We start from the raw sequence: 12,337 nt of genomic DNA on the forward strand, positions 1-12,337 counted from the left end.
TATGTACTATTATACATACCTAATACATAAGTAAGTATCATATACACTTAAACCATACTCAGCGCCTTTGCGCATTTGGCCCACTCTACATACAAAATTATCTAAATATTACAGCATACATTTAAGGGCCAGATTTTTTGCAGCTCAGTAGGTATAAGTAGTTTGGTAATTTCGTTCGGGACTCGAAGATCGGTTTTCTTTTTCTTTCTCTAGTAATTCTTCAGGAGAACGAAGAAAAGCGATGAGTCCCGAGGGACATCAACATGGTTAATAACTAAAACAATTACTTTGCTTATTTGCGACCTTATGATAGCTACGTTTATGCAAGAAATGTGTGTCCATTTCACACACAAATCACACAAACCCATCTATCACCACCACCACACTATACTGACGAGTTTCAAACGCAACCAGAGCATATCTTCAGAGCAACACAACCTTTCACCACGCTACCATATGTTAGAGTTTGACATCTGTGGTCTGGTCTGGTGAACAAAGTACTTAACTGTTTCAGTTCATTGATCCGCAAAGTAACGCCCGATGCAATATATTATTAAAATGGTTATGTTACGGGACTCACCGTCATAGTCAATTTCTCCATCCCTCGTCCGCGGCAGATCGACGGGCGGCGCCGAGTCCACCTCGGGCGCGCCCTCTGCCGGACAATTGCGACTTGCGCTGTAACAAAAAAGAACACAATCAGGATCTATAACTACCAACAAAAGGTTGAGAAAATAAAACAGTTGACAAATGAAACATTTGGAAAAAAAAACCGAGATAGGCAGGATACCAGAAAAACCATGAAACATTATCTCATGAAAAAACCGAATATGATAATCACTGATGTATTAAACTGATGTATTAAACCACTGATGAATCACTGATGTATTAAACTGATGTATTAAATCACTGATGTATTAAACCGAATATGATAATCAATGATGTATTAAACAGTTTAATACATCAGTGATGGTTGTATCGAAGCGATCACGTATTATTCCGCTTTGAAATATCTCGAGTATCTTCTAACATTCCAACTCTAATATCGGTAACGAAAATACAAATTGAGACATGGATGCAGAGAAAAACCAGAAAAAGAGACCAGCACTGGGAACCCAGGTCCTCAGCAATCCGTGCTGCGTGCTATAACCCCTACACCACTGCTGGACAGGAATCTAGACACGAATTTTATTATAGCACGCAGCACGGATTGCTGGGGGCCTGGGTTCGATTCCCAGTGCTGGTCTCTTTTTCTGGTTTTTCTGTGCATCCATGTCTCAGTTTGTATTTTCGATATCGTTTCACGGGATACCCGTAAAAGTGAAATAAAAAATATAAAAAGAAGAAACCAATCATAATCTAATCGATAACTTCAATGAAACTGTCTAAAAAAAGTAAAAGGACATCGGAAACATTTGTTCAAACGTTTTCTATAAAATGTATTTCCAATTGAAGTCCTTTGTCAATCAGTGTCCCGAAAAAAGGAGCCGACAAACATTTGATCCCACGTTTAACAGACGCATAAAAACCTTTAGTAGGGCTGGCATTTCGCTTAACATTCGCCAGAGCGCTGAAATGGCCGGAAAATCGTATATAGAAAGTACTATATATATTCAGCTTCAGCACTATCTCAAACCTTATCTGAAGTGTGCTTCAGTTACTAAACTTATTTAATTTACGTACAGTCAAGGGTAAAGATATCGACACGGCCAAAGATGCAAAAATATGTATACACGGTCTTAATGTCAAGTGCATAAAGTCGTGTAATAAACACAAAACACTTAAAAATATAATATTTTTTAATAAAACTAATGAGATAAATTTTAATCTCGTCAACTTTCATCGCGTAAAACGGAACTCAATTACAATAGAGCTTGACTTGCTTATCGATCGACCGAATCGATTCCACAATCTTGTCAAATCGTTTGCTTCGCATCATCTATCAATTAGTACGAGAGCGAAGGTCCTTAATTTGTATTTGTTTCGAGTGATTCGTATTGTGTGATGTTTTGAACTGTTACATTGTTTATCCAATTTTGTTATTATGGTTTTTGTTATTTTTTTACCGTTTTGATATAGTGCCAAAGAAGGAAGACCACGTGGTTTGTGAGATCCCGATAGACAAGCAAAAACACTTGATACGCGGGCGAAGCCGCAAGCAACAACTAGTTAAAAATATAAACTATCCCTAATAAAATCGATTACATACCCTTAGCATATTTAATCGAGAATCGCTATAAATCGATTCGAATTTACATTGCCACAACCCTTGAATTACTTAATGACATGTGTCACCGTACCCATCTTATCCGAAAGCTACTATAACTTGAAAGTTCGACTTTAGCAACATATTCAATTCATTTGATAAGAGACTGAACTTGTTTAAAAATTGATAGACCGCTTATTTGGCTGACGGTACGTAGGTCACCGTAGGTGAGGATGTGTTTTTGTATGGCAATAAATAGGACAAGTAGTCACCGGGGGAATTGAAAACGGACGTACAAACGAGATTAGATAACTCAGCTCTTCTGGCTCTAGAGTACGAAGTGCAAAATTCGAGCTTCGTATATCTTGCCGTCCCGCTGACGATAATGTTATTTAACACGAGAGTAAGAGGGGCAGTACGATACGAACTTCGATTTTCGAATTACGTAGTAACCCTGGACTTCCGTTTGCTCCAACGATTAGCGCCAAGGCTCTAATGAGGGCTATCGCGTATGAATTCGCCACTAGAGGCGCTAGTGTAGCGTGAGGTCTCCGAAATGTCAAATCTCATAGTTTTTGGGTGAGCTACGCGGGTTTATTTATAATTAGAATACATTTGTGAATATTTTCAAACTCAAACTCATTTATTGACATACATCACAGTAAAATAGGAATAGATTTGCAATATATGAAATGAATTATAGCAAATATGCGTTCCGGGGCAATGAATGTCTGTGTTTTGAGACAGTTTTGTCTTTCGGAAACCTTTGTCCTCCCTTTTTTCCGAACAAAACGGGGACTATGCAACACTGTGGCATGCTCGATAGTTTTATGGCACGGTTTTAAGGTGTATTAAATATGATTTTAATCTAAACTTTGTTTTCACGCCCGTAATAACAGACTTTGAAAGCCATACTTAAAAACCTCACGCTACAGTGCGCCATCTAGTGAGACAAAAAACGATAGCCCTCATTAAGCTCACTCCTGAAATATATTGCTTTGAATTTTTCAGACGCTCGTTAATGAAACCTAAAACTTTGAAAGCGATATTCAAGGTAGTCCATTTGTTGTAACACATAAATAATTTTCTTTTTGATTACCTACAGACTTTTGGACTTAAACAGATGTCAATTTAATGATAGGTAGTTATTTATTACAGACTAATCGCTTGCCCTGGTTTTGGAGAGGTATATAATTACTAATAACGAAAATGAGACTAAATCCACCCTGCAAGTATCTTTTGTCTCAATCACTCATTTTATGTATGGACATACTTAAATCTCATTTTTTATTTTAGCGTGACATTTTCCAAACATTTCTTTTCCTTCCTTCTACAAACGACAACCTTCAGATACTTACAGACAGCAAAAAAAAGGCGCAGTTGTGCAGAAGTCATCGAAGTTGAAGTGAAGTGAGTGAGATAAAATATCGTGTGATAGGTAGGACATTGATTCAACTTTGACTACGCTACAAATATTTAAGAATTTTTATATTACCTATATTTTATATCAAGCTAACCGCACACGTCGCTTATCGCTTTTATACTTTACCTATTTTCAAGAGTAGTTACAAAAAGAGTATTAAAATAAATTAACACATATCCTAGCCAAACAAAATTAAACAAAATATGTTACTAACCAGGCATAGCTTAATGTGTGTTTTAATCTGTGGCAAACAAAGTTAACAAGCTTAACTATGTAAATAATCATTAGTGTGAATAAAGGGTTTAGAAAATACCTATTCTACATTCTATTCAAGAACTTTGAATGCCGCTTGTTAAGATAAAAGCTTAAACCTCCCCTCGTTGACAAAACAACCCCGCGCTTGGTGCCAAGCAGTAGCCTTTTATAGCAGCTTACTTTGCCTAACTCGAAGGCCTAACTGCCTTTAGGATGGCAGGGTAATGTTAGGCTTGGCGTTTATAAAGGCTTTCGTTTTTGTCTCGACGTTCTTTCCACTAGGTTCGTTTGGGATGTAAAAAGCGGCGCAGAATACCTACCCACCCCCCATTAGTTAGTATCGTATTTTACTGCTCCGCAGTGTCCGCAGGTGGCAGTTTTGTACATTATGAGGTTGTTTTCGCTCTCTAAGATAGATTGCATCACGGAAGAATAAAAACAAGTGGAAGTGATATGTAGGTGCAGCGTGCGTACCACAAGTAAGCGGGGCGGTACGCTTACTCGATGACGTAGTTCAGGGTTTCTCAAACTTATGGCTCCACGTACCCCTGTTAAAGTTTCTAGACGACAGCGAACCCCTACCTCAAAAAAGAAATAACAAACAAATAAGTGTCAAAATTGGAGTTGAAATAAAAAATACAAAAAGACTCCAAAAACCAATCTTAATCATATTGCCAGTCTTGCAGCCACCATCACGAAAACCTTGTCGCGAACCCCCTCCCGTCGAATAGCGAACCCGTAGGGGTTCGCGTACCCCACTCTGAGAAACCCTGACGTAGTTAATCCTCCATTAGTAAGTTTTTTTCCTGCTATCATTTTTACATTCCAGAATTGAGCAATACGGCATAATTACTTTAAAACAAGGAATGTCGCGACACTACTAAACGTGATACCTCTACGCAATGTTGAACACGACCGGCGTCGAGTAAACGTACCTCCGCTTACTTGTGGCACGCACGCTGCACCTACATAGCACTTCCACTCGTTTTTATTCTTCTGTGGATTGCATAATATCACATCTTATGTGTACTTGCCTTGTTATGGTGTTCAATAAAGAGTTATTGATGTATTACAATGGACACTGGAAGGTCTGAAGAAATAGTAAAATCTTACAAGATCAAAGAACCTATCACTGTAGGAGTAGGAAAGCTTCTGCAAGATATTCCTTTATTGCAAAAGATCAAACAAAAGTTTATCGGTTCAGGTTTGGGATTATCAAAGGGGTGGTTATCGGCAAAAGGTGATCGGAAAATCAATAGAGCGCCACAGCATCGGCCGCTGGCAGTGACCGATGGCTGCTTGCGGAAAAACTTATAGGGGTTCGAGAACTAAATATGTAATTTATTGAATCAGGCGTTACTTTGCGGAGGTCCATATCAATGAACTAAAATAATTTCCTTACTCACCCGCGACCTTACGATAAAAAATAATATGAATAATATGTATCTATGGTGATGTACAGGGAGCGTAATTTTGGTGCGGGTGACGTCATTATGACGTGAAGTCACCTATAGGATGTTTTTAAAACAAAATTACAACATTGCAATGATGCTAATCACTCTTTAATTTAGTGGGGATGTAAATTTAAAATACAGTGTGAATAAAATACTTTACTGAGACTGAATAAATTCACGTAAATCATTTTTTTGATGGCAATGAATTTAATAGTTCCTTGCGTAAAACTTCTGGCAATTCCAAATCCCAAAACCATCCATGAAAATTGACTGCGTTCTATCTGACATTGATTATTGATTATATTAGTAAACTAAAGAGGTCTGGATAAAAACACTGTATTTAGCTTGACGTCATACGTCTGTCATCGGCACTATAGTCGGCCAAGTGCTTAAACATTAAATACACACACACTCACGCACGCACACACACACACACACACACACACACACACACACACACACACACACACACACACACACACACACACACACACACACACACACACACACACACACACACACACACACACACACACACTGACACACACCTTTTTCTGTATAAATATGGCAATTTGTTGCTATGGAGGAGCGGGGCGTCCCAATACAGTACCTAAGTATTTTCTACTTAACAGGAAGTCCCCACCTATTGATTATGTGCACTGATTTATGGTGAAATAAATATTTTTCATTTTTTCATTTTGTACGACCAGTTTCTAAAGCAGAAAAAAAAAATAGTTTAGTTTCTCGTTAATTAATTTTGTTAATCGTGTTCAATGAACTAAAACAATTACTTTGCTCACCCGCGATCTTATGATAGCTAGGTCAATGCAACAAAATGTGTGTTCAGTTTATCCAGCTCCTCCACCTCCACACTGTAAGAACATTGAACATACTACATTACACTGACGCGTTTCGAACTCAATCAGAGCTCATCTTCAGGGCAACACAACCCTTCACTATGCTACCAGTTGTTAGACACTGAGTCTAACATCTGATTGAGTAGTCGTTGAGTTTAAAATATGATATGGCAAGAATTGTAAAAATTGTTAGATCACTACTTCAGAACAAAATTGATGATACGTAGAGTCTAAATTCTGTTAAAAGCTAAAAATACAAGAGAAATGGTTGCCAAGCCCTAAATAGTTGAGCACTCAAAAATAGCTTTCTTTATTTCGTTATAGAGAAAAATCACATGGAGAAATCGGTCACAAAAAAGTATGTATTTATTTCACTCTATCGCGCAAGAATTTCATCATCATCATCATCCCAGCCTATATACGTCCCACTGCTGGGCACAGGCCTCCTCTCAGAACAAGAGGGCTTGGGCCATAGTTCCCACGCGGGCCCAGTGCGGATTGGAAACTTCACACGCACCACTGAATCGCTTCGCAGGTTTGTGTAGGTTTCCTCACGATGTTTGCCTTCACCGCAAAGCTCGTGGTGAATTTCAAATGTAATTCCGCACATGAATTTCGAAAAACTCAGAGGTGCGAGCCGGGGTTTGAACCCACGACCCTCTGTTTGAGAGGCGATAGGTCAAACCACTAGGCCACCACGGCTCTTTCATATAAAAGGAATAAAAAACATAAAATCAAAAGGAAGGAATTGATATATTTTTTACACGAATGCCCATAAAGATGATATTATTTGCTAATTGTAATAAAAATGAAATAATTACATCAGCATTGAAATATTATCTTTCGACGGCTAATTAAATATTCAATGTGTAAAGTTAGAATCAATAATCAGTTATATGTAGATGTTAGAGAGTTTAAGTTAAAAGTATTCTATAAAACTTATGGTAGGTAAGCCTATAATTAATTCAAAATCCAGCGCTGGAAAGTTTTTGATAACATGGCCGGCAGTTATTTGTAAAGTGTCGTCGAAATCATTAATCTGAAGCATAAAGAGACACGCTAAACATAAATATTATGTATTTTTATTTTTACACAAGATACATTTTAGTTGGTTTTATGACATGACAGATAAAGAGCAATGAGAATAAAAAGAAGGTAGGTACATATCCATACTTACTAATATAATAAATGCGAAAGTGTGTGTGTTTGTGCGTATGTTTGTCCGTCTTTCACGTTGAAACGGAGAGACGAAACGCCGTGATTTTTAGCATAGAGATAGTTTATGGGCCAGAGAGTGACATAGGCTACTTTTTATCCCGCAAAAATGCACAGTTCCCGAGGGAACAGCGCGCGATAACCGAATTCCACGCGGGCGAAGCCGCGGGCAAAAGCTAGTTTTATTTTATAAATCAGTAGGGACACCCAATTCAAAAACTTCTTAGATAAAGTAAAGAATCCAAAAACATCTCATATTTAAGCTCTCACAGTTACAGAAATAAAGTTGTGTTAGCTATTTTTGAGCGTTTCTTCCTAACAGATATTATTGCCGGTGTCTGTAGAAACACGTTACGTCATAGTTTCGTGTAAAAAAAAGTAAAACATCTGACACATGTCTGAAAAAAAGTAAGTCTATAATAAATAGACAATTCTGTGGACTGTATCTCTGTCCTGTTCATAAGAGAGCAGTGACATCATTAATTCAATTGAGAACATAGCTAAACAATTGCCAACTTTCAAAGGCAGCACAACAAAGACTTCCATGGGAACCCATCGGTTGTCCAACGGTCAATGCCAGGGCACAAGGCCCTATCGATCGCCCAAGACCATGGGAAAGTTTTGCATTTGTACCGCCCGTCTTTTAATTTATATTTATTGTTTCGAAATACTAAGTATTTCATGTTGTTCGATCGAAAGTAATAAGTAATAACATACAGTATAAAGAAATCGAAGCTATGACATAAAAATTCTATGTTGTCTAGAACAAGTCAATAAAATTTGAACAAGAAGGACCATTTGACTAGTTTGACATCAGATGGATTCAATAGTAAGGGATGTTAAGGATAAAAACGGAGAGAGAAGGTACCACGTGTGTCGTTTTCTCGCTTAGTATATCTTCTGCTATAACCTAGCTGAGAGAGCGACACATTGAGTTGAGCGACAAAGCCACTAAGCTGGACACCAAATTACATACTTATGATATTTGATTAGACATGTTAGATACGTGGAATCGCTCTGACGCCATGTCGAAACTTAACGCGGACCAGTTACCTATTAATCATAATTCAAAATATCCCATAAGTTGGAATGCCGTCAAAACTAGGTGAAGTTTTTCAAACAACTACAAACTTTATCAGTACAGGGCTAAACATAGACGATACGCACATTGAAGTTTTGACTCCTTAATTTTAACTTATGACAAAAGTGATTTGAAACTTCGATACAGGGTTAGGTTAGAAATTAAATATATACAAGTTCGTACGTGACTTTCGGGAGCCTCTGCTGCCTTTATCAAGTTTTTTTGATAAGTGCGGCAAATGCTGACTACAATAGGCTTCTACAGAGTGTCACATACAAATTTATCAAGGTAAGGTTAAGTAAAAAATAATAAAGGAAGCATTCTGAGTGTTCCGTTTCTTATATGTACACATAAGTAGGAAGCGACTGGAATACTGTCATAAATTGAATAAGTCAGTAAGTAGTAGAGTTTATAAGTTATCCAGCGAGCTAAAAGGTCGCTGTAGTTACAATATTTATACATGTATGCATGGGCTCTGGAGATGAGCCCACGTAATCTGAGGGATGAGAGAAATCAAGCGGCAACTCATATTTCTGGCATACTTATTTTGGGGTATTTCTCTACGTTATTCGATATGTACAACGCCTGCCCTATTAGGGATTATTTTTGGAGCCCATGCAATGCTGAAATATAGGAATTGTGTGATACTCTAAGACAGCTAAGTAGATTTCCCAGGATAGTAGATAATAAAATTGATCAAGTGTGTGTCCGGCATGCAGCAAGTATTCCTGCACAAACATGCGAAGCAATTCAATGGTGTGTGTGAAGTTCCCAATCCGCACTGGGCCCGCGTGGGAACTACGGCCTGAGCCCTCTCATTCTGGGAGGCCTGTGCCCAGCAGTTTCGAACAACGATTCAAAACCTGTAAGATTTAATCAATTAACATTTTTTATAGTCAAAGTCAAAGTCAAAGTCAAAATTCTTTATTCAATTTAGGCTATAACAAGCACTTATGAATGTCAAGAAAATCTACCACCGGTTCGGAAAAAACCTCTGCTGAGAAGAATCCGGCAAGAAACTCAACGAGGTATATATATATTTTTTTTAAAACAGATTACAATATTATTAAATGATATGTATACATCACAAGTATTTAACACAACTTTATTTTTAACACAGTAGGTTCGCTATTTGAAGGGATCGCTAATGCGGATCGGAATTATTTCCAAATATCCCTGTCCATGATATAATCATTAACTTTATAATACGCCTTTGATATTAATGTCTTCTTGACAATAGATCTGAATTTTGTATCCGTTTCATTTATAATATTTTTTGGAATTTTATTATAAAAACGTATGCAATTTCCCAGAAAAGACTTTTTGGTTTTAGCCAGTCTGTAAGATGGAACTTTAAGCTTCCCTGTGTTTCTAGTAGCCTTTGGCTTATCGACGTTAGTGGGAAAATCACATATGTTCTTCCTAACATACATGATTATATCGAAAATACAAACTGAGACATGGATGCACAGAAAAACCAGAAAAAGAGATCAGCGCTGGGAATCGAACCCAGGTCCTCAGCAATCGTGCTGCGTGCCTTTAACCCCCCTACACCACCGCTGGACAGGAATTTAGACACGATTTTTCCTACGCATACATATCTCAGGTTGCTTATTTCTACTACGCTACTTATGCAGCAGCACTAGCGACATCTATGTTTTTCGCTCTCAACGAGAGACGTCACATTCTATCGGAACCAACGCTCACCCAGACAAGAGATGTCGCTACTAAGCAATCAAATTATGATTGGTTATTTGGAGTCTTTTTTTTATTTTTTATTTCAACTCCAAATTTGTTACTTTTACGGGTATCCCGTGAAACCATATCGAAAATACAAACTGAGACATGGATGCACAGAAAAACCAGAAAAAGAGACCAGCGCTGGGAATCGAACCCAGGTCCTCAGCAATCCGTGCTGCGTGCTTTAACCCCTACACCACCGCTGGACAGGAATTTAGACACGAATTTTTCCTATGCATACATATCTCAGGTTGCTTATTTCTACTACGCTACTTATGCAGCAGCACTAGCGACATCTATGTTTTTCGCTCTCAACGAGAGACGTCACATTCTATCGGAACCAACCGCTCACCCAGACAAGAGATGTCGCTACTAAGCAATCAAATTATGATTGGTTATTTGGAGTCTTTTTTTATTTTTTATTTCAACTCCAAATTTGTTACTTTTACGGGTATCCCGTGAAACCATATCGAAAATACAAACTGAGACATGGATGCACAGAAAAACCAGAAAAAGAGACCAGCGCTGGGAATCGAACCCAGGTCCTCAGCAATCCGTGCTGCGTGCTTTAACCCCTACACCACCGCTGGACAGGAATTTAGACACGAATTTTTCCTACGCATACATATCTCAGGTTGCTTATTTCTACTACGCTACTTATGCAGCAGCACTAGCGACATCTATGTTTTTCGCTCTCAACGAGAGACGTCACATTCTATCGGAACCAACCGCTCACCCAGACAAGAGATGTCGCTACTAAGCAATCAAATTATGATTGGTTATTTGGAGTCTTTTTTTATTTTTTATTTCAACTCCAAATTTGTTACTTTTACGGGTATCCCGTGAAACCATATCGAAAATACAAACTGAGACATGGATGCACAGAAAAACCAGAAAAAGAGACCAGCGCTGGGAATCGAACCCAGGTCCTCAGCAATCCGTGCTGCGTGCTTTAACCCCTACACCACCGCTGGACAGGAATTTAGACACGAATTTTTCCTACGCATACATATCTCAGGTTGCTTATTTCTACTACGCTACTTATGCAGCAGCACTAGCGACATCTATGTTTTTCGCTCTCAACGAGAGACGTCACATTCTATCGGAACCAACCGCTCACCCAGACAAGAGATGTCGCTACTAAGCAATCAAATTATGATTGGTTATTTGGAGTCTTTTTTATTTTTTATTTCAACTCCAAATTTGTTACTTTTACGGGTATCCCGTGAAACCATATCGAAAATACAAACTGAGACATGGATGCACAGAAAAACCAGAAAAAGAGACCAGCGCTGGGAATCGAACCCAGGTCCTCAGCAATCCGTGCTGCGTGCTTTAACCCCTACACCACCGCTGGACAGGAATTTAGACACGAATTTTTCCTACGCATACATATCTCAGGTTGCTTATTTCTACTACGCTACTTATGCAGCAGCACTAGCGACATCTATGTTTTTCGCTCTCAACGAGAGACGTCACATTCTATCGGAACCAACCGCTCACCCAGACAAGAGATGTCGCTACTAAGCAATCAAATTATGATTGGTTATTTGGAGTCTTTTTGTATTTTTTATTTCAACTCCAAATTTGTTACTTTTACGGGTATCCCGTGAAACCATATCGAAAATACAAACTGAGACATGGATGCACAGAAAAACCAGAAAAAGAGACCAGCGCTGGGAATCGAACCCAGGTCCTCAGCAATCCGTGCTGCGTGCTTTAACCCCTACACCACCGCTGGACAGGAATTTAGACACGAATTTTTCCTACGCATACATATCTCAGGTTGCTTATTTCTACTACGCTACTTATGCAGCAGCACTAGCGACATCTATGTTTTTCGCTCTCAACGAGAGACGTCACATTCTATCGGAACCAACCGCTCACCCAGACAAGAGATGTCGCTACTAAGCAATCAAATTATGATTGGTTATTTGGAGTCTTTTTTTATTTTTTATTTCAACTCCAAATTTGTTACTTTTACGGGTATCCCGTGAAACCATATCGAAAATACAAACTGAGACATGGATGCACAGAAAAACCAGAAAAAGAGACCAGCGCTGGGAATCGAACCCAGGTCCTCAGCAATCCGTGCTGCGTGCTTTA

General features: G+C 38.6%; 1 protein-coding gene across 3 annotated transcripts in view; it reads right to left on the bottom strand.

The window, feature by feature from the left end:
- LOC141434732 (oxysterol-binding protein-related protein 9) overlaps positions 1-12,337 on the bottom strand; it is a 106,985-nt gene that overhangs the window by 21,354 nt on the left and 73,294 nt on the right. For all 3 annotated transcript variants that reach the window (XM_074097173.1, XM_074097175.1, XM_074097174.1), the window contains one exon: positions 581-678. In XM_074097173.1, coding sequence (XP_073953274.1) covers positions 581-678 — 98 coding nt within the window. The remainder of the gene's footprint in view (positions 1-580; positions 679-12,337) is intronic.

Source organism: Choristoneura fumiferana, chromosome 14, assembly GCF_025370935.1.
Source record: "Choristoneura fumiferana chromosome 14, NRCan_CFum_1, whole genome shotgun sequence".
NCBI classification, from domain to species: Eukaryota; Metazoa; Arthropoda; class Insecta; order Lepidoptera; family Tortricidae; genus Choristoneura; species Choristoneura fumiferana.